We start from the raw sequence: 23,496 nt of genomic DNA, 5'->3' as shown, positions 1-23,496 counted from the left end.
ATATAAAATAATTACATATGATAAGCCTTGGATGTTTTTCTTATTTTATTTATGATAAAAACAAAGTCAAAAAGTGATCAAGTTGCCCCATTTTCAATATGTTCTCGGATCCAAATGGCAATGTTCCGATCCCTTGGGCTTATCGATGAGACATGGTTTCAAGATTTTGTTTCAGCAAGGTCAAGGCAGGGGCGATATTTATAAGACTTGGACGATGCTATTATTTCATCATAGTTTATGCCATGCACAAGCCTATCTAGCTAGGTTTAAGGGTTAGTATCTAATGGACCCCACTTCCCTAGGTTAATATTATTTTAACATCAAGATTTACCCAACATTAGTTACATTACTCTGCTAATTAATCTAGCTGACCCTAATGAGATGTGCATTATTTTTATTAAATTCTGCTTCTAACATTTAATAGACCAAAAATAAAATAAAATATGAATAGACAATATTTTTCAATAGTAAGACTATTTGCACTAGTGATTTTGTATTCATACAATAAGCAAAGTATCTTCTTATCTAGATTGATCGAATGCGTGCATGGCCTACTTTTTTATTTAGTTTTATTTTAACTCTAGCTTATTGTAAGTAACATCAAAGGAGGGCCTAATCCTATATATAACAAGAGAAATATTATTTGTACACCAAAATCAACCATCAGTCACCAATATATATAAATACATGTATAATTTAATTTATTTTTAATATGCATTTATATTTTAGCATGTATTTTGTGCTTGTTTGGGCGTCATTATTTTGATAAAAAAAGATTTTTTTTAATGAAAAAGATCTTTTTTTATTTTTTAGCCTATTTGGCAATTGGCAAATTTCGAGTAGTAAAAGTAAAAGTACTAGAAAAATCAGAAAAATATCTTTTTTGAGAAGCTGTAATTTACATTTTTTTAAAAGATCTTTTTTCCTTAAAAAAAAAAGATATTTTTTATGTAATAAATAAACAAAAAAATACTTTTATATTATTATATCCAAACATAATTGATAGATAAAAAGATCTTTTTGTATGAGATATCCAAACATAAAATTATTTTTACTTTTCTATAAGATCTTTTTAAAAAAGATAATTCGAAAAAAGATCTTTTCTTAAAAATTCACCTAAACAAACCCAATTTATACTGGTGACTAATTTTAGTGTATACGTAACATAACGCATATAATAAATAGAGCAATATTTGCCCAGTGAACATATTATAATATAGTATTATTACTTCATTAGAAGAGCACTGTGTTTTGGTTTAATTTGGTAGAGGCATTAATTAAATTGACTCAATATAACTCAAGACATTTAATTAGCTAGTTGGACACAATTATTGGTGGTGTTGACACGACCACGTACGGTGAATAAAAGACTTGTGATTATATAATTAAAACAGAAGAAATCAAGGAAACGGATCATTAAAGCGTACTACATCCAATCGAATTGGTCCTTCAGAATAAGCCAAGTGATATTATTGTGATCGATTAATTGCTCGTCTATGTTGACTACATATATGTATATTATGAAATCATTTTTATAATTTTCCATTGCGTGTCACTCAAATATTATTGGTGAATTATACTGTTAATAAGTTAATCGATAAAGCAAGTTACCTAAGCATGCATCCATCGTCCACCACATTATTATACATAGAATTTTTAAATATGGCAAAAATAATTTGTTATTCTTATAGACCTAGCTATATTAGGAGGCATATATAGACAATATTATATTATAATGAGTGTGAACAAAAATTAAAGGAGAAGAAATTAAAATATGTCTCTTCCTCTCTCTCTCATATATATATATATATATATATATATATATATATATATATATATATATATATATATATATGGGCGGATTTAGAGAGAGACCAATAAAGACTATAAACTCTCAGAAAATTTTAAAATTTTTATATATTATATGATGATGCATTTAATTTTAAAATTGAGTTATTAATTTAATGATTAATTAAAATATTTGTTATTTCATAACTTAAGTTCAAATCTCAATTATTATATTTTGAATATTAATAGTATATTATATTTTTTAGGCCAATTATTTTTTATTAATAAATCTTTTTTAATTGTTCCTTCTATTTTTTATTTTTTTATTAACCATTTGTTTTGATGAATTTTTTTTTTTATTGTTCATTCTATTTTTTTTTAATTTTTTTTTTTTTTTATTTTATTTTTTATTTTTTAATTTTAATTATTATTTTCATATATTCAAATAATAACATATTAAATAAATTATATATTAGTACGAATATTTCATATATTTTATTCACTAATTTATTTTAAATGCATATATCAAAAATATCATAATAACTAATCTATATTATTCATGTTATATTTTTTATAATAAAAACAAATAAAAATTTTAATTATTATAAATGATATCAAATATAAAATTATTATTTTTTAGTAGAATTTTTTATTTTAATATAGCACTTATTAATATTTTTTATTATAAATAATAATAAAAAATAATATCATCAATTATATAATACAATATTTAATTATATAAATATTTAATTTTGACCTCTTTTCAAAAGATTTTTGGATTCGCCCATATATATATATATATATTTGTTATAGGTGTTGAATGCATGGGAGCTAGTGGTGGTTGAAAGAAAGTCACCGAAGCGGTTTCCCTCAGGGGAGCCTACAGGTGAAGTTTGGTAAAATAAGACTCTGTAGTGTGCATACCCCAAAATAAAATAAAAAATATTTTGCAACTTCTTGTTGCATTGTTATATATAAATGATTATAAATTGAATTCATCAGTTATGTCACTTAAAAATATTTTTGTGGTATATAAGTGGTAAAGAGTAATAATAATTTTCATGTTCAAATCCCTAAAAAAAAATAAAAAGATAGGAGTAAGTAAATAAGTAAATAAAAACAGGAATTGCAGGCTATTGTCGCCCTCTCCAAGCTAAGGTTCAACAAATTGTTACATGTTTATTGGTGCATTTTAGGTGAAGTGAAAAAAGGGTGAAGAGATCCAGATTTTCTTTAATAGCTAGTTAGATATTTATCTATGAGAATGTATTATTTTATTTTTATTAATTTTTTTAAAAGTAGATATATACTCCTCTTTATTATAAAATTATCCATGTTTATTTGCAAAATGTTTGGGAATTATATGTTGAAAATTATAGAAAACTAATTTCTTTTGTTTGCATTCATTAATTATTATTGGAATAAATAATATAATATAATAAATATTACACATATAAAATTATAAATACTAAGTTAAATAAAATTATTTTCTTTCTAGTATTACTATTTATTGGTAGAGTATTAAATTAATAGATTGTGCATGTGCTATAATTATTAATATTTGGGTGACACATCTATATATCTTAATTATGAATAGTGTAACTTAAAAAATGTATCTTGTATCTTGTTTTAGTTCTTAAACTATTAGAACACTAATATTTAAAAAATACTTAAAATTATTCTTGAATTATATTTTTTTAAGGGTAAAGTATATTTTTTGTCCCTAAAGTTTGACAAAAATTTCAAAAATATTCCTAAGTTTTATTTTGTTTCAATTTTATCCCAAAAATTTTTGATTTGCATCAAATATACTACTGATGACTAATTTTTTAAAAAATTAAAGATCAATTCAACAACAATTTCATAAAAACAACCCTCAACACAAACAAATCAAGCATAATTTTCATGCATTATTGTTAGATTGATCTTAATTGTTTTGAAAATTTAGTCGTCGAGGATATATTTGATGCAAATCGAAAACTTTTAGGACAAAATTGAAACAAAATAAAACTTAGGGGTATTTTTGAAATTTTTGCCAAACTTCAAGGACAAAAAGTATACTTTACCTTTTTTTAATTTTTGATCTCTTGTTATAAAATTTGTGGCGGAGATGACTTAAATTTTAGAGTGGTATCCGCTAGGGAGCCAATGAAATATTTGTACAATGTATATAATGGGCTATGAGTTCACGAAGGATCGAACTCTTCACCTTTCGAATCTAGAGCTCTGATACTATGTCATGAAACTACTCACCCAAAAGCTTAAGCTGATAAGAAAAGGTAACACTAATGGTTATATCTCTAATACTGAATCGGACATCCCTAAATTGTACACATTGTACAGATATTCCATTGGTTGAAGATGAGTTTGATGGGCACCAGAAAGAGACAGGGAAAGGTGGACATGAAGGAGCGCTGCCGCCGGGGTTTGTGGAAGGCGGTCTGTTGTTGTTAGTTGTATGGGGCTGCGCTGGGTGTGCACTGGAGAGTATGAGTGTATGTGTTCAATAAAATGTACCATCATTCAATTCATACATACATTATAATGAGTAACTATTATTTAAAACAAATCTCTCCTTAAACACTGTTAATTATTGCTAACCGTTAATCAACACCTCGCATTCACGTGCAATATGTTTTATGGGAAACATACAAATTTTAAAAAATTATATTAGTAATAATAATAATCTTAACTTATACTCTAAAAATACACTTTCAATAAATTTTTTAAATATTTTTTGTGAAGTTAGCAATTGAAAAATGATTGATCGGCAACATGAGTGTTAAATTAAAATAGACACTTATTATAACAATAATTTGCAGTAATTTATATTTTCATAATTTTTTATTTAATTAATAAATATCTTAAAGAATATTGGCTTAGAGAATGCATGAAAAATAAAATATCTTGATTACTCAATGCCTAAAAAGGATAAAAAGATTGTTTTCTAATAAAACTTTCTAGAAAACCCTCATCTTGTAAGTGAATTTTACGTGTCTTGCGCTATTTTTATTAATTGTAATAATTTTTTAGGCTGGATTAAGTGTAATAATTTATAAACGGTCCCGTTACGTTACCAATAATATTTCTGTCAACTTCTGCCAACTCTTATTTATAATTGTGTTTAATGGAAGTGTCTTCGTAGATGTGTCTAATAAAAATATCTTTTTTATGGCTGTATTTAATAAAAATGTCTTTATAGATATATTTTCTGAATGTGTCTCTTTATATATGTATTTAAAATATAATAATTAATTATTATTAGCAATAAGTTGGCAGATAATATGTTGGTACCCTATACTTTTCCATTTATAAATTACTAGTGTATAGTGATTAATAAACAAACAACCTAATCAGCTCTTTATTTTATTTTATTTTATTTTTAACACACACCCTACTCACACTGTCACACACACATCTTATACTTTCTTTTTCAGCAAGAGAGATTCGAACTCGTGGCAACTTTAGGAGGCAAATGTGATTGCCATTAGGACAAGCCTCAGCCACGCCTAATCAGCTCTAATAAGCTCTAAGGACCCACTAATTATTGGGCCTAATAAGCTCTAAGTGTAGCAATTTTTTATTTTGGCCCACCAATAATTATTGGGCCTAACAACATTTTTGTTCTGTTGTACCTGCCAGTTGGCAAAGGAGCCACTTTATCATTCACCAAAAAAATAGGAGCCGCTTTATCTATCAGAAAGAAAGTATATACACTTGTCAACAAAAAAACAAAAACAGAAATTATATACAGTTATACATTCAACAATATTATTGGGAAAACTGAGATGCTATTATCTTATTATCTTTTAGCTTTTAGACGAAAAAATTTACCACTATGTATTTCTTATAATGCAATTTTTACTATAATTTCATTTCTAGCTAGCAAAAATTGCAGATATATTATTTATATATATTAATTAAAGTTGTGAAAATCGGATCGATCATCAAACTGATAAAGTTAGAAGATAAAAAAATTAAAGATTTAATTGGAGTTAAATAACAAATATAATAAAATTATATTTATGTATTAAATATATATTATTTTAAAAAAATAATTTTATTTGTGTTTTATTATTTTAACCGATTAGATATAAAAAAAAATTGTACCCATTCAACCACCAATTTTTTGATTGATTATTTTTTTATTTTGTGACTAATTTATTGTCAACCGATATTTATCTGAATTAAATTGATTTAGTGATCAATTCTCAATTAATTTAGTTGAACAGATCTCAAAATCATAGTATTAATATAGTGTATCAATATTCCAAATCATTCCTTAAGAAATTTTTAATTAAACATTTTAGTTTTAAACAAATTTTAATCACTAAAATTTTATTTTCTTAGACAAATCAATAATCACATCAAATTGTTTGTTTATATTAAAGAATTGATTTGAGAATTATTTTAAAAAATTTTAGAGATTATTATGTCTTTATTAAATAATGATAAACATTGATTATTTGTCTAATTTTTTTTAATCGAAATTTGATGTAAAAATTAATATGTTTAATAAAATAAAAGATTAAAATTATTTGGTGGTTAAAATTTATTGAGAATTAAAGTATACCACTGAAAATTGTTTAGGGAGCGAATTGATTTGAGATATTACTCAATGCATTATGCCATTATATATGTAATTTGTCAAACTCTTATCTGGACCACATTCATCTTCCTTTTAAATTTCTTTTTTTCTTATTTCCTTATTACATTTCTTATTTCCTTATTACGTCTGCCATGGATCGATATTCAGCCTGCGAGACACCTGTTTGCTTCTTAGAAGACCATGAAATTAGATTGGGACCAAAAAACACACAGGTACCACTTGTAATTTTTGGTTATTTGCAGTTCTTTCTTTTAATTAAACACGTATACTGATATTGAATCAATTAAAATAAGGCCTAATTTACATTGTGAATGCATGTTGTTCAATAAGAGTAATGTTATGGTGGAACGAAGTATATTCTGAGTTGTTAATAAGTGTATTTTGTTTGTATGAGATATGATATGATAGGGGAATTCTACCCAACTTTTTTATAAATAATATGTAATTTATTTTTTGTGACGTGTCAATTTTTGATTGGTCGATATTTTAATAAGATTATTAACTATATTAATAACTTGAATTGTTTAAATTTAACCAAAATTAATATTTAATCATAATATCGTCAGTTTTTAATTAATAACTTATCATTTAAAATAAATCATTGAATAATTTTTAAAAAATTAACAAACAAACCCTCCTTTCTCCCCCCAAATCTTTATCATGGATAAACAACCAAAAAAAAAAAGAAAACTCCTAATGCTTTATTTCTTCTACTGATTCAAGTTCAAGTTCATCAAGAGGGTTTCATTTCGATAGCCCAACAAAAAATTAAACAACTAAAAAAACCATAGATACACCAAAAATCCAAGAATACACAGAAAAAAAGTATTGATATATAAATTCTAAGTTGCTCAATTTATCTTACCTTCTTTTTTTTTTTTATCAAAGATAGGAGACTCGCAACCTCTTAATTGAATATGGAGAGACTATGTCATTTGAGTTATAACTCATTGGTCTCAATTTATCTTACCTTGCTAATTGGAAAAACAATTATTTGATAACAATAATAAATAATTATAATTTCATAATTAAGTAATTTTCACTATAGTTCCAGACTAATAATGGTTTTAAAATGGAGTGAAAGTCATGGAGAGAGAGTAATCAGATTTGGAGGAGAAGAAGTTTTGTTTTGTTTAATGACAAAGAAGATTAAGGATAGGAACAATAATTTATTTTAAAATATCGATTAATAAAAAATTAACACATCACATAAAATAAATTATATATTATTTTAAAAAAAGTTAAATAGAATTCAATTAATAATAAACATATATTTTAGCTGCAATCACCATTTTCTTTCAATATATACTTTATGCATATTTCCTTAATTTGACTTTTCTATCATCGTGGAGATTAGTCTCTCAAAATATCTTCATAGAGTTTTTGTCATAATATATACACTAGTCTAAATATTGGCCAATACAAGATAGCCTTTTGATATTTAGGGAAAGTAAATAATAAATGTTAAAAAAAATTATATATATAAATTGTGTTAGGTCAAAATTTAGGATCGTTGCTAGCTAGCTCCATAAACTAAACAAAACCAGACTTTTAGCAATTATCACTAGGGTTGGAAGTTAAGCCAGCTCATGAGCTAGCTCGAACTCGACTCGTTAATAGCTTGATAAGCTAAGCTCGTGAGTTAGTGAGCCAAGCTTGAGCTTGAAATTAAGCTCATAAATTAAATGAGCCGAGCTTAAACTTGGATAAGCTCAGTTCATTAGCTCGTAAGTTGACTCGATTATATATATATAATTATTAATACACATATCCTATATGCATTTAATCTGTATTTTTAATATTATATATATACATATGAAATAGTACTATATAATTATATATATTAATAATCTTAATTATTTAAAATTTTATATTTATTTTTTATATATAATTTTGATATAGGATATAAATAAAAAATTTATAATTTATTGATAGATAACAATATATAAAATTGATCTTTTTAAATATTTTTAAAAATATATAAGTTATAATTTATTGATATAGAATTATAGATTTTGTATTTATGTGTCTATTATTTGAGCCAGCTCGTGAGCTTTCAGTAAGCCGAGCTTGAGCTTAAGAAATAGGCTCAATTGTTAATGAGTCGAGCCGTGAGTCAAGCTCAATTTTTGTGAGCCGAACTTGAACTTGGTCTAGCTCGACTCAGCTCGGCTCACTTCTAGCCCTAATTATCTCTAACAAGAATTACATGCATGTATAAGCTAAGCATCAATATATTGCACTAGATTAACAAATACAATACTAGCTAGAGTGGTTTCCACTCTAATGATATATTTTTAGGTTTCCTAATTAGCTTATTTATGGAAACAGAGGGAATTGCATGCTTCACAATATACTAACTACAAAACAAAAAAGAAGCAATTAAAGTTTGATAAAGTGGTCCTTTCCCCTGCACCTAGCACTAATCTTTCATGAAGCTCTTCACCATTGAAAGTATAATCCTTAATGTAATCAAAGACCACTTATTGAAGTTGAGAGGGCCACAGTCTTTTCATGTCAAAGAACACCGTGTCACAAGTCTCATCAAAGGAGATGCTTGAATTTTCATAGTTCTCAATAGGGTTTGATTCCATCATGATGAGACTACTACGAGTATTCCCATGGTATTGTTGTGTTGCTGATGAGGGATAATTAGATGAACTATCAGAAAGAAACTGTGGAACCATGGTGGAATTTTCCATCTGGAACGAATTTCCAAGATCTTGGTGATTGGGGTAAAGAGCAGTAGTATTATTAGGGTTCAGATTACAACTCTCTGCAGCTTGTTCCCTTAAATAAGCCAACTGTGCTTGTAAATTCATCACCTGCGAAGATCAAAAGTAAAATTTCATCAATCTACATACCTAGCTAGGGTTTTGACTTTCTTTTTTTCTTTTTAGTTATCTAGCTAATTAATAATACAAAGTTGGTTTTAAATTTCTTGAACTTGTTTTATTTATTATTCATTAATTATCGCAACAATTAATGAATGCTAAATAAGATAAGTTACAGCGGTTTTTGACTGATTTTCTTTAGTTACTAAACATTTTCGAATGATGATGAGAGGGGAACGAAATGAAACCTGTTGTTGTAGGGCAAAAATATGTGCGACGCAGCCATAGATTGGATCTTGAAGCCTTGCCTGAGCTTCGAATGAGATGGTGACGGCGGCTTCGCAGCGATCGGCGACAGGAAGATGAGCAAGGAGCTTGGAGACATTGCTTGCACCAAAGACCTTATGAATGGCTGCAAAATGAGTAGCACCTTGTTCATGGCAAAAATAAGGTGCAAAAACACAACCTCTCACGCATTTTCTCCTCAAGAATTTGCAGGCTCCACAAGGTGTACCTGAACCTGTCATCTTCATTAATTTGTGGTGTGTGTGTGGTTTTAGGTTTTTGGATGTTTCTGGTGCTCCTCTCTCTCTCTCTCTTCAATTCTTGAGCTATTTGGTGCAAATCATAATCATTTGTCTTGATCTTTATACACACCACAAAGAGAGGAAGGTGTGATAGATTAGAGTATGTATGGATTATTTAATTTCATGAGGTTCCCTCAATGGCCTACACTGTTCACTGTATAAATACAACGCTACCAAATTTTTGCTTTAATTTGTCTCAAAATTACATGGATACATTCCATCCAACATATATAACTTACAGTAAAAATTCAGGTGCAGTCGACTTCACGTGAAATTAATTGTTGAGAGCCATTAGATGATTCTTCACGTGAAGTTGATAGCCGAGAGCCGTTAGATCTCATCTATCAACTTTACGTGAAGTCAACTGCACTTGAGTTTTCACTCTAATTTATACCACTTATACCACAAATTCAAATTAAAAGGACTATAGAGCAATAAACCAAACCCATTTTGTTTGATCCTTTTGTCCTTTCTTTAATTTTCTGAAAATTATGTATGTGTTAGTACTATATATTTAGTTGAAAATATTTGGTAACCAAAGAAAATTAGACAAAAACAGTCATAACTTGCCTTATTTAGCATTTATTAATTGTTGCGATAATTAATGAATGCTAAATAAGATAAGTTCTGGCTGTTTTTTTTGTTTCCCTAGCATTCCGCATGTTTAGTAGACTTAATTATTAATTAAAAACTCATTGTTTATATTGCCTTAACATATTCGTAAGTGATTTAATTTGTTTAATATTAATGTAAAATTAAGATTTGCTTTTAATTAAACCTACCTTTAAAAAAAGAAAAATATTTTTATAAAGATAATATTATAAATAATTAAATAATTTATAATATTATTTTATATAATAAAGATGTCATCATAAAACATCACCTTAAGATAAGTAGATAACGATTGCTATATGCCTATATTCTAAGAACGCAACGTGCCTGTTTATATCTATCACACATGTTTTTTCTGCCACGTTTCTTATTGACTATTATGATCAATAGTAGTTACAGAAATATAATAATTTAATTTCTTCTTGAATATTTGTAGCTATACTCTTATGTAGTAATTCGTGTGAGCTAAATATGCTTCTCTGCTTCTCTCATTGTACTGTTCAGTCAACATACGTACCCAATACATAAATACATAATAACAAATTAAGGGTCAATAAGTCAAACCTTTAGTTGGTACAACATGGAGAAACACAACCGATCTAGATAATTTAGTTTAATTATAATTACTAACAAGTTTAATCACCGTGCCATGCACGTGATAAGATTGAAATTATAATTTTAAGTTATTATGTTAAATTTCATTTTAATTATAATAATTTAATTAATAAAAGAATAACTTGTATGCATTGTTTTTCTTTTCTTAATATAGTGTTAATTGTATTAACTATAAAATAGTTATTTAATCTATTTTTTTTCAATAAATCAGACATATATACTCAATATGACCATAAATAATCTAGTAATACTTAAATCTACCAACAAAGTTTTATATGTTGATTTACTGTGAAGTAAGAAAATATCAAAATCAGTTAAAAATGAAGAACAATTAACCCGTGCCATGCCATGCACGTGATAAGATTAAAATTATAATTTTAAATTATTTTGTTAAGATTAATTTAAATTATAATAATTTGATTAATAAAAATATAATATGTTATGATTTATTTATTTTTCTTAATCTAGTGTTAAATATATTAATTCTAAAATAATTATTAATTGGTTTTAGTAATCTACTTTCATCAATAAATCAAACATACATACTCAATGTGACTATAAATAACTTAATAATACTTAGACCCACCAACAAATTTTTATATGTTGTTTTACTGTCAAGTAAGAACATATCAAAATTAACTCAAAGTAAATAATAAATTATTAGAGAATTATAATGCACAAAATTCTCTAATAAACAATAAATAATTTAAATCTACTAAAAAACAACTCAACACTTTTCTTTGATGCCTGCAAAACATATACTTAAAATAATATTATATCAATGTTAGCATACAGTTTTACAATCATCGACCGTATTTACTATACATGACTCCTTCTTAAAAGTTATTCTACACACGTGTGCAGTCGGAAGATAAATTACTGGACTTTATTTTTCTAAATTATTATAATTATGTATTATTCATTAAATGCTAATTGTAATATTGTAATAAAATTATAATAAAGATATTTTTCTAAAATAATTTAGAAGAGAGAATAGTGCTTTCATTTTGGAGGAAAAATGAATTCATGAGGAATTGTACCTCACTTTTATTAGTTGATAATGTATTAAATATTGATTTTATATAATTATAATAAAAATATTTCTCTAAATTAGTATAATCATGCATTATTCGTTAAATGTTAATTGTAATATAATTATAATAAATATATTTTTCTAAAATAAATTTAGTAAAGAAAATAATGATTTCATTTTAGAGAAAAAATGAATTCATGAGAAATTAACACTGCACCTCACTTTTATTAGTTGGAGAAAAAATCTAGTTTTAGTATATTTTGTCATTAATATACATTTTTCTCTAATCATATATCCACCGTTTTCTTTTCTTTGTTTCAACATTTTGAACCTAGGTTTAACTTCTCGTAGTTCTCACTTCTTAGTTATTCTATTAGATGTAGTTGATAACTATTAAAATTCTTCGATTAATATAGGAGAAAAATATATTATTATATGATAGAATTAATATGAGTATATTTTATTATTAAATAAACAAAATTAATATAAAATAAAATTATACATAAAAAAGCAAAAAAAAAAAAATTAAATAGCAAAAGTGATAAAAATATTATTTTTATAATTTTGTTTTGTCATTTTTATGTATAGAAGATTAGAAAATAGTAAATTTTTAACTAAATTAATTTATATTTGTTGTATTCAATTTAAATAAGTAATAAAGTATCTTATTTTAATTTATTTCTTAAATTTATATATCATAAAAATTAAATCAAATAATTAATATACCTAATTTTAAATTGTGTGATACTTAAATATCTATTCAAATCAATTAGTTGATATAATTAATTCATCATAATGAATTGTCTTTAATGAGTTAAACAAAATAAAGTAGAAGCATGTTATGTTGATTCTATCATTAAAGGTAAAAATTCGATTTTTATATAATAGAATAGATAGAATAGATAATATAATAGACGGCGAGAAAGAGAAAGATAAACATTTTAGATTCTAAGTTGTTTTATTTAGATGTTGCAATGTGGGTATCACATTATTTTACTTATTTTACCCTATGGACCCTTTTGTAACTTTATTTCAGTATCAATGGAATTTCACTACCTTTGTGTACTAAATTAAAAATTCAAAATGAAACTGAAAAAAAATAAAGAGTATAAAATTATTGATTGAAAAACACTCTAAATAATAAAAAGCCAAATTAATTTTAATATTAAATTCATTAATACGGTTTTAATTTTATATAATAGTTAGATAATAAATTAGTAAAAGCAAATAGAAGAATGACTTTAATTAGTATTTGATAAAATATTTATTTAGAATAATAAAAAAATATAAAATTATGATATTATTAAAAATAATACATTTTTATGTTAAAAAAATTATATTTAAATAAAATATTTATAAAATATAAAATTTAGAGTAACATAGTTTCATAAACATTAATCATTAATCAGCAATTATGAACTAACATAAAATTATAATATAATTTATTTATGAAAAAATAATCAATAATTAATATTAATAAATATAAAAATTATCCAAATACTTTGATCAAAAGTATGAGTGGTTAATTATTATTCATTATTAATAATATTTTATTCATAACAAAAACTGAAAATATAATTATTCAGATTTAGATTTTAGAAAAATAAACGTAATAGTAACAAATGATCTATTTTATCATGTATATTATAAATTAATTAATTAAACTAACTGATATAATGAATTATAATTAATTAATTGGTATAAATTATAATAAATTATATGATATTAAAAAAATAAAATGAATACAAAAAATAAAAAAAATAGAAGAATAGAAGACTACAATAAAATAAATTGAATGTGAGTTTTTTTTTCTTTTTACAAATTTTATATCACATCCTCTTCGATAATAATAAATAAAAATATATCAACTTAATATCTAAGAGAAAATGATGAGATAAAATCATAACACAATTCTAAAATAAAAGCTTAAATTAAACCATAATATCGTTGCACAACACAAATTAAAATTAATTTCACACTACAATATACCACACAAATAGGTAAATAACTTAAGCTTAATTACGGATTTTTTACGGATTTTTTTTATTTATGTATTCATGATAACACCATGGTCTATAAATGCTTAATGGATAACATATCATATATTGCTTTGAACGATGAGCACATGCGTTGAAGAATGTGTGCTGATTTGTGTACATGATAGTTGCCTTGTGACGACGTCTCATAGAAAGAAAAAGAATTGTTGTAAAAGCTACCCAATGAAAGAGTAATTAGTAAATGAATAATATTTTCTTCTAGTATTTTTATAGTGGTAAAATAAAAACAGAAGAAATAAAATTTTGTATTTTTATATTAGAAATAGAATTTGATATTTATCCTTATAAAATTAAATAACTAATTAGCTATATTTAAATAAATAAAATAAATTAAATAAAAATATTTTTAAGAATTAACCAAATCAATTAGTCGATACAAATAATTAGTATAATTAATTTTATTTAATTTATTGAATTCAAAAAAATAAATTAGAAAATAATTGATTGAATTAATTAGTTGATATAATTAATTTATTATAATTGATTGGATTTAATGAATTAAAAAAAAATAGAAAACATAGGAGACAATGATTTTTTTTAACTAAATTAATATGTGTTTATTGTATTTAATCAGTATAAGTAACAAATCATTTATGTTATTATGTACCTTATAAATTAATGAATTAAAATAATTGATATAATAAATTACAATTATTTGATTGATATAAATTATACTAAGGGTGTGTTTGGAAAACACGTTGGGGAGGAGAGAAGCCCGTTTGAGCTTCTTGAAAGTTTCACTTTGATGTTTGGCAATTTTTATCTTTGTGAACGCAGAATTGATTCTGCCTCTGAACCCACGTTTAGGAGAAGCTCAAATTTGTAGCTTCTGCGTTTCACGTTTTACGTTCACGTTTAGGAGAAGCTCAAATATTTCTTTTTTACCAACCCTACCCTTCATTTTCTTCTATAAAAATGATACTGGTAACTATTATCTTCACAGTCATTCTTTGTAGTTCTTCCTACTTCTTCATAATTTTTTAGTTCCATTTTTTTTCATCAAAATTGTTCAGATTTATTTCAATCACTAACAAATTAAAATTTTTTTATTTTTATTTGATTTTATTCATATGAATTTTATTTATGTTTTATGGTATTTTTTTGTTCATATAATATATGTTGTTGGTTTTATGGAATTTTTATTATTTCTTATCTGTATAATTTTTTTCTATTCTTTGATGTACTCTATTTTTGTTTTGTATTAATTTTTTTATTTTTTATTCTGAATTTGTAAAATTTGTAATTGTAATTATTATATACTACGTTTATTATCAAAATTTTGAATAATATAAATTATGATCCTATAAAAAAATGACAAAATAAATAAAAAATTAATTATAAGTAACAATAGAGTCATAAATAATAAAAATTTATAGTCTAAAATAATACTAAATTAAAGAGTACTGACGATACTAAAAAAAATTATAAAATATTTTCTTTTTGTGTGACATTATAAAATTTATAGTATTCTCTTTTATATTTTTATTTTTTATTATATTTATTTTATTTATATGATAAATATTTTTTATAGTATTCTGATTTTGCAGGTATATAAAATTGATGTATATTTTAGTAATTTTTTATCTAAAAGTGATTTTGAGTAGTATAATCCAAACAATATTTATTTTACTATAATCAATTTTAATACAAAGATTACCAAACATAAATCACGTTAACCCAAACTAACTTATCATCAAAATCAATTTTACAAAATCAATTTTATGCAAACTCTGGTTTGCAAACTGTAATCCAAACACACACTAAATCGTGTGATATTTAAATACCTAATCAAATCAATTAATTAATATAATTAATTTACTGTAATAAATTGTATTCAATGAGTTATAAAAAATAAATTAAGAAACACGCTAAGAAGTATCCTACGTCCATCATGAAGTACAGAAATTCAATTTTTATATAATAAAAATATACATTCTTATATATGTTATAGAAATATGATTTGATTCCATTAACTTGCTTATTTTTTTTTTAACTTGCCACCTATATTTAGCATGGAATTTTTATTTTTCTAAAATAAATTTAGAAGAGAGAATAGTACTTTTATTTTGGAGAGAAAATAAATTCATTAAAAATTGACACCTCGCTTTCATTAGTTGATAATGCATTAAATATTAATTTTATATAATTATAATAAATATATTTTCCTAAATTAGTATAATCATACATTATTCATTAAATGTTAATTGTAATATAAATATAATAAAGATATTTTTCTAAAATAAATTTAGAAGAGAGAATAGTACTTTCATTTTAGAAGAAAAATGAATTTATGAAAAATTGACACATCACTTTAATTAATTAGGAAAAAATACAATTTTAGTATATTAAGTAGAAGTATATTATTATTATTATTATTATTATTATTATTATTATTATTATTATTATTATTATTATTATTATTATTATTATTAAAAATATTTTCGATTGATAATTGATAAGTAGTTTAATAATGTATTAAATATGGATTTTATATAATTATAATAAAGATATTTTCCTAAATTAGTATAATTATGCATTATTCATTAAATGCATTCATTTTGGAGGAAAAATGAATTCATGAGAAATTCATACCTCACTCTCATTAGTTGAGAAAAAATCTAATTTTAATATATTAAGTAGATTATATAAATAGAAATACTTGCTAAGTATATATAAAAGAGGAGATATATAATTATATATAATATAATTGCTATATATGTAACAGATATAAATTGTTATAATTATAGAGACTTACTATAATTATATTAAATTTAATTATGAATGTAAATAAATAAAAGTGATAATAATTAATATTATTTTTTTCTATATTTAATATTTACCATAAATATAAAAAATATTGAGAAAAAAGTAGATACTGACTTTATTTTATTTTATTTTATTTTACGTCATGGATTTCTTTACTAAAATTAATGGAAGAAAAAAAATCTTTGTTTATATATCAATCTCAATCACAATAAATAAGATGAATCGATTGAGCAACTAACAAATTTAATGGGTAAATGTTATTTTCCATTTATGAAAAAAAGGAGGTAATATGCATGCGTATATTAATATAGAAAGAATATATACTCACAACTTTAAAATCTTCAAGAATATTCGATTGTATTATCCTTCAAACCAAAAAATTCATCCTTTATTTTCATTAAATATTTATATTAATTCAATTAGATGAGTATTTTAATTAAAGAAAAGATTATTATTATTATTATTATTATTATTATTGAATAATAACGATAATTATCGTTATTAATATTAAATTGGTTATATATATATATATATATATATATATATATATATATATATATTTTTTTTTTTTTTTGTTACTTCTACAATCAATCGTGTAATAATATTTCCTTTCATTTGTTAACTAATTAAACTTAGTTATTTATATTAAATATATTTAATGATTACTAAAAATTAATCATATAATTATCATTATTAATAACCAATTTATATTTTCCTAAAATATTATTTTCTATATTATTATTATTATTATTAATAATGTATAGGTCACCATTAAGATAATAATTTGTCACTAATAAAATTTTAGGATAATGAATAAAAAATAGAATTATATCAATATAATTAAAATTGTTACAAATATTTCTGATTGATAATTATGTTAATAATGCATTAATTATTGATTTTATATAATTATAGTAGAGATATTTTTTTAAATTAGTATAATTATGAATTATTCATTAAATACTAAGTATAATATTGTTATATAATTATAATTAAGATAATTTTCTGAAATAAATTTAAAAGAGATTAGTATAATTATAATAAAGAGATTATCTTAAATTAGTATAATTATGTATCATTGATTAAATATTAATTATAATACAATTATATCAATTAAAGATAATTTTTAAAAATAAATTTGAAAGAGAGAAATAGTGCAATTATTTTGGAGGAAAAATGGATTCACGAGAAAATAACACCTCACCATTATAAGTTGGGAAAAAAATTCAGTTTTAGTATATTAAGTAGATAGATTGGTATAAATTATAATAAATTATATAATATTTAAAAAGAAAATAGAATGAATAAGAAGAAAATAAAAATAAATAGAATAGATAGAAGACTACAATAAAATAAATTGAATGTAAGAGTTTTTTTTTTGTACATTTCATATCACATCCGTTTCAATAATAATAATAAATAAAAATACGTCAACTTGATATCTAAAAAAAAATGATGAGATAAAATCATAATACAGTTCTAAAGTAAAAGATTAAATTAGAACATAATAATATCGTTACACAACACATATTGAAAGTAATTTCACACTACAATATACTACAAACAGGTAAATGACTTAAATTTAAATACGAAATATTTTTTATTTATGCATACATGATAACACCATGGTCTATAAATACTTCATAGATAACATACCTTATATAGCTCCGAATGATGAGCACGAAAGTTGGAGAGTGTGGTAGTTTGTGTCCACGATAGTTGCCTTCTTGCAACTACGCCTCATAGGAAGAAAAAGAATTGTTGTAAAAGCTATCAAATGAAAGATTTATTAGTAAACGAATGATATTTTCTTCTAATATACATGATCTTTTATAGTGGTAAAATGAAGATGGAAGGAATTAAATTTTATATTTTTATATTAGGAATAGAATTTGATATTTATTCTAATAAAGTTATTATTATTATCAATATAAATGGGTTAACAACTTGCCACTAATAAAATATATGTTCTCAAATTTAGATTCATGTACCACAGGAAAACACTATATATAGACTTTAGTAAAACAAAATAAATATGTAAATTACCTATTATTAAGGTAATTTTTTAATAATGCATTAAATTTTGATTTGATACAATTATAATAAAGATATGTTTCTAAATTAGTATAATTATATATTATTCATTAAATATTAATTACAATATAATTATATTAAAGATTTTTTATAAAATAATTTAGAAAAATTGTTTGATATATGTGAATCGGGTAACAAAGATTTTTTATTATTATTATTACTATTATTGATATTATTATTATCATTAAAATTATTAAAAGTATTTTTAATTGATAATTGATAAGTAATTTAATAGTGTATTAAATATTGATTTGATATAATTATAAGGAAGATATGTTGCTAAATTAGTATAATTATATATTATTCATTTAGTATTAATTATAATATAATTACAATAAAATAATTTAGAATAGAAAAAAAAATTTATTCGTTTTAGAGGAAAACGGAGGCATGAGAGATCGACACGTCACCTTTAGTAGCTGGGGGAAAACCCAATTTTAGTATATTAAGTAGATAATATATTACACAAATTTCTTAGTAAATATAGGTAATCAAAATGTAAATTAAATTAAAGGAGACATAACAAAAAAAAGGGAATACATAATTAATTCAGATAAATTCCAAAAGATAGTGACACTAAACTAGTTTAAATCACACATATAATACATATATGTAGAAGCAACTAATTAAAGAAAGGTGAAGAGATGTGATCTGTTTTCCCTTTGCAGAGCTTAAATTGTTTAAGCCATGGCGGTCATAGTTTGTCGAGCAATACCGTATAATTAATTAATTTTTAATCATCGCTTAATTAACAAAGACTGTACTTACTCATTAGGTCACTTTCTAGTGTCCGGTATTGGCACCATCATGTAGACCCATCCCAAATGAATAAATGGACCCCACCTTCAACTAGCTACCTAATAATGACATCCCAACAAATTAAAAACATTAGCTTAACTCACAAAAAAGGGAGGAAGTTCTTAGACTAATAATTATATATATGTTTTAGTGATAAACTTTTAATGATAATAATCCAATGATCATTAATTTTTTAATTTAAGTTATATTTTTTTTAATAATTATATATTTGTCACTTATTACTGAAATAATAATTGTTATTATTACCACTAATAGATATAAAAAAATCTTTTTAATAAAAATTTTAGTGATTATAGAATTATCACCGATATTATTTTTATTAAAATAATTTTTTTAATAATAATTGTCAAATAGATAGAGTGAAATAAAAAAAAGTGTGACTGATAAGCTTAAATTTGCTGTAAACAAACAGATTTAGAGAGAAGATAGGTCTCACTGTCGAAATCTTAATGTTAATTCTAATAAAATTAGCATATATAATTAAAAAAATGAGTTAAGATTTTAACGACAATAATAATGACAACTAAAAATGAATAACATCATAATCTTATAATTACTTTTAGTGGCCATATAAATTTTCGAAAGAAGGCCATAAAAAGTTATAATTTTTTGTGGCTGTTAAATTAACGGTGTTTACTGGTAATTATATAATTGTTATAAAAAATTATAACTTTTAGTGGTTATTAAAAAATTTATTAATAGCTAAGATGGCTAATGTCTAATTACCGATAGATATATTAGTGGTTATTTTTATTGTCGCTAAAAACAAAATAAATAGACATTAAAAATAATTTTTTTAGTATATATGTATAATTGAAAATTTAAAATAAGTAAAATAATTTAAAAAAATTGACTAATATTAAGTAAAAAAAAAAAGTTGATTCTCTATCATTATTTTATTTTAAAAACTACTCAAGATTGAATAAAATTCCTAATTTAAATTAAATTAAACCAATCTTAATTAAATGAGAGTGATTTTTAGGTCTTCAATTGAGTTCAAATCAAAGCACACAAAACACTCCAAATTAACAAAGTTATGACATGAGAAATTGCTATAAGTATGCCTTTGTACGTATGTCTTTAATTAGTAGATACATAATGCCCCACCACAATGTTTTTATTTAAGTCATAGTTGATACATCTAGACAAAGTGCACCGCATGTATTCTTAAAATATACTGTCCAGAAATTTGAATGTAATAATTTTTTATCCAAATTAAATCTGGAGAGTGGAATCCATTTGAGTATTATTTTTTTAGGAAAACAAATTAAAGAAATTGGAAACACTTTACAGGGGAAGATGTTCTCCATCTATTGTGTCCTTTTTCTTGGGACACTCATCCATTCCATTTCCTCTTCTTTCCCTTTAATGAGCCATTATTATACTAATTGTAACGACGTGGACTAACATTAAAATTAGCTAGTTAAGTGATATACTCATTTTTATGTCAATTTTAAATTTTGTGAGCACGAAAAATATTTTTTTTAAAAATATTTCGAGAGAGAAATAATAAAAAAAATATAAGTAGATAATAAGAATGCTAAATAATGTAAACAATAAATATGTCAAATATTCAATTGAATAGGTATGCTAGCTGATGATTATGTTCATTATTTTTAATTCGATTTACTAATGCGCAGTTAACAATGACTAGATATTTAATTCACTAGGTGTGCAGATGATTATTCTAATGTTAAGGTTTAAGAAGTAATTTGAAAATAAAATGTTTTTTTTACTTTATTGAATCAATTTTAGAATTCATTGTTTAAATTATTTACAAAAGTTATTGTCTACCTAACAAATCCGATAATAAAACTACAATTATATATCTATGCATACAGAACCTTTTTTATCTTTACTATAATAGTCTCAATGCAATATTCGAGCCAAAAAAAATGAAAAATTAAGAGTAAAGTATGGTTTTTGTACTCAACGTTTGGGGTAAGTCTTATTTGTGTCCCTAACGTTTAAATCGTCCTATTTGTATCCTTAACGTTTATAAAAGTGATTCAATGTTATCCTACTATCAATTATACTAACAAATCAGATTATATTTTTCAATTATTCTCACTTGGATGTATTCATTCTCAATTAGGTCTCATTTGGATGTGTTCGATTTTAATATTATACCCACTATTTGTATTTAGATTCAATTATGTCCCTAAAAAAGTGAATTATGTAAATGTTGTAGGAATTAATTTCAACATTTGATGAGCTATTTTTTGGAGTAGATCATCGATTCTATCCTAAACATTTGTATTCTAACTTCAAGAAGAGATTTTTAAAACTCAAACTAAAGCATTCATGATGTGTAATTGACGGCAGGATAACATTGAACCACTTTTACAAACGTTAGGGATACAAATAGGACAATTTAAACGTTAGGAACACAAATAGAATTTACCCCAAACGTTAGGGACAAAAACAATACTTTACTCAAAAATTAAAGAACTGTCAAATAATCAATTCCTACTTATTATAATTTATAATCACAAGGTTCAAAAGGTTACTAATTAATAAGGTTATATATACATACAAAAACAACTTAAGTTATTTGATAATTATAAGATTCGAGTTATAATCTTGTTACAACAACAACAAAGCCTTGTCCCACTAAGTGTCATGAATCAAACGACGTCATTGTGCTCTATTATGTGTCATGTCTACAGAGAGACCATTTACATTTAGATATCGTTTGACCACCTCATGGATGGTCTTCTTAGGTCTTCCTCTACCTTTCGCCCCTTGTCCATCTTCCATCTCATCCACCCTCCTGACTGAATGTTCTATCGGTCTTCTTCTCACATGTTCAAACCACCTAAGACGCGATTCAATCATCTTTTCCACAATGGGTACTACTCCAACTTCTCCCTTATATCTTCATTCCTTATTTTATCCAATCGCGTATGACCACTCATCCATCTCAACATCTTCATCTCTGCCACACTCAACTTATGTTCGTGCTCCCCTTTAGCTGCCCAACACTCCGTACCATAAAGCATAGCCGGTCTTATAGCGGTGCGATAGAATTTATCTTTAAGTTTTAAAGGCACTTTTTTGTCGCATATAAAACTAGATACACTCCGCCATTTTGACCACCCTGCTTGGATCCTATGATTTACATCCTGTTCAATCTCTCCATTATCCTGTATGATGCACCCAAGATACCTAAAACTTTTAACTTTTCGTATGGTGTTTTCTCCAATCTTCACCTCTATATTAGAGTTTTTCCTTCTCGAACTGAACTTACATTCCATATATTCCGTCTTGCTACGGCTTATGCGCAGACCATACACTTTTAAAGCTTCTCTCCATAACTCCAACTTCTTATTTAGGTCTTCCCTTGACTCTCCCATAAGGACGATATCATCGGCAAAAAGCATGCACCATGGCACAGGCTCATGGATGTGCTCTGTGAGTACTTCAAAGACTAATGTGAAAAGGTATGGACTTAAGGATGATCCCTGGTGTAATTCTATACCAATAGGAAATTCCTCTATCACACCACCTTGAGTCTTCACACTAGTTGTGGCCCCATCATACATGTCTTTAATTGCACGAATATATGCGATCCTTATCCTCCTCTTTTCTAAAACCTTCCATAAGACCTCCCTTGGTACCATATCATACGCTTTTTCCAAATCAATAAACACCATATGTAGATCCATTTTATTACTACGAT

At 24.3% G+C, this 23,496-nt stretch overlaps 1 protein-coding gene across 1 annotated transcript; it reads right to left on the bottom strand.

The window, feature by feature from the left end:
- Positions 1-8,607: 8,607 nt before the first annotated feature.
- On the bottom strand, positions 8,608-9,764 carry LOC112757942 (LOB domain-containing protein 29). Its single transcript, XM_025806484.3, has 2 exons — positions 9,480-9,764; positions 8,608-9,222 (listed from the first exon to the last, which is right to left on the bottom strand). Exons 1-2 carry the CDS (start codon positions 9,762-9,764, stop codon positions 8,881-8,883), a joined length of 627 nt encoding a protein of 208 aa, XP_025662269.1. The 3' UTR covers positions 8,608-8,880.
- Positions 9,765-23,496: the final 13,732 nt, after the last annotated feature.

The sequence above is a fragment of the Arachis hypogaea genome, chromosome 16 (genome assembly GCF_003086295.3).
Source record: "Arachis hypogaea cultivar Tifrunner chromosome 16, arahy.Tifrunner.gnm2.J5K5, whole genome shotgun sequence".
In the NCBI taxonomy this organism is placed as follows: domain Eukaryota; kingdom Viridiplantae; phylum Streptophyta; class Magnoliopsida; order Fabales; family Fabaceae; genus Arachis; species Arachis hypogaea.
Note: the sequence above shows the minus strand (reverse complement) of the source record. Positions and strands in the feature narration are given on the sequence as shown.

What these genes read in the sequence shown, in the direction of transcription:
- LOC112757942 (XM_025806484.3), bottom strand. Translation starts at nt 9,764, where the DNA reads ATGAAGATGACAGGTTCAGGTACACCTTGTGGAGCCTGCAAATTCTTG. An exon ending in TTTTTGCCCTACAACAACAG is followed by an intron (nt 9,223 to 9,479) that starts GTTTCATTTCGT and finishes TGATCTTCGCAG; the next exon opens with GTGATGAATTTACAAGCACA.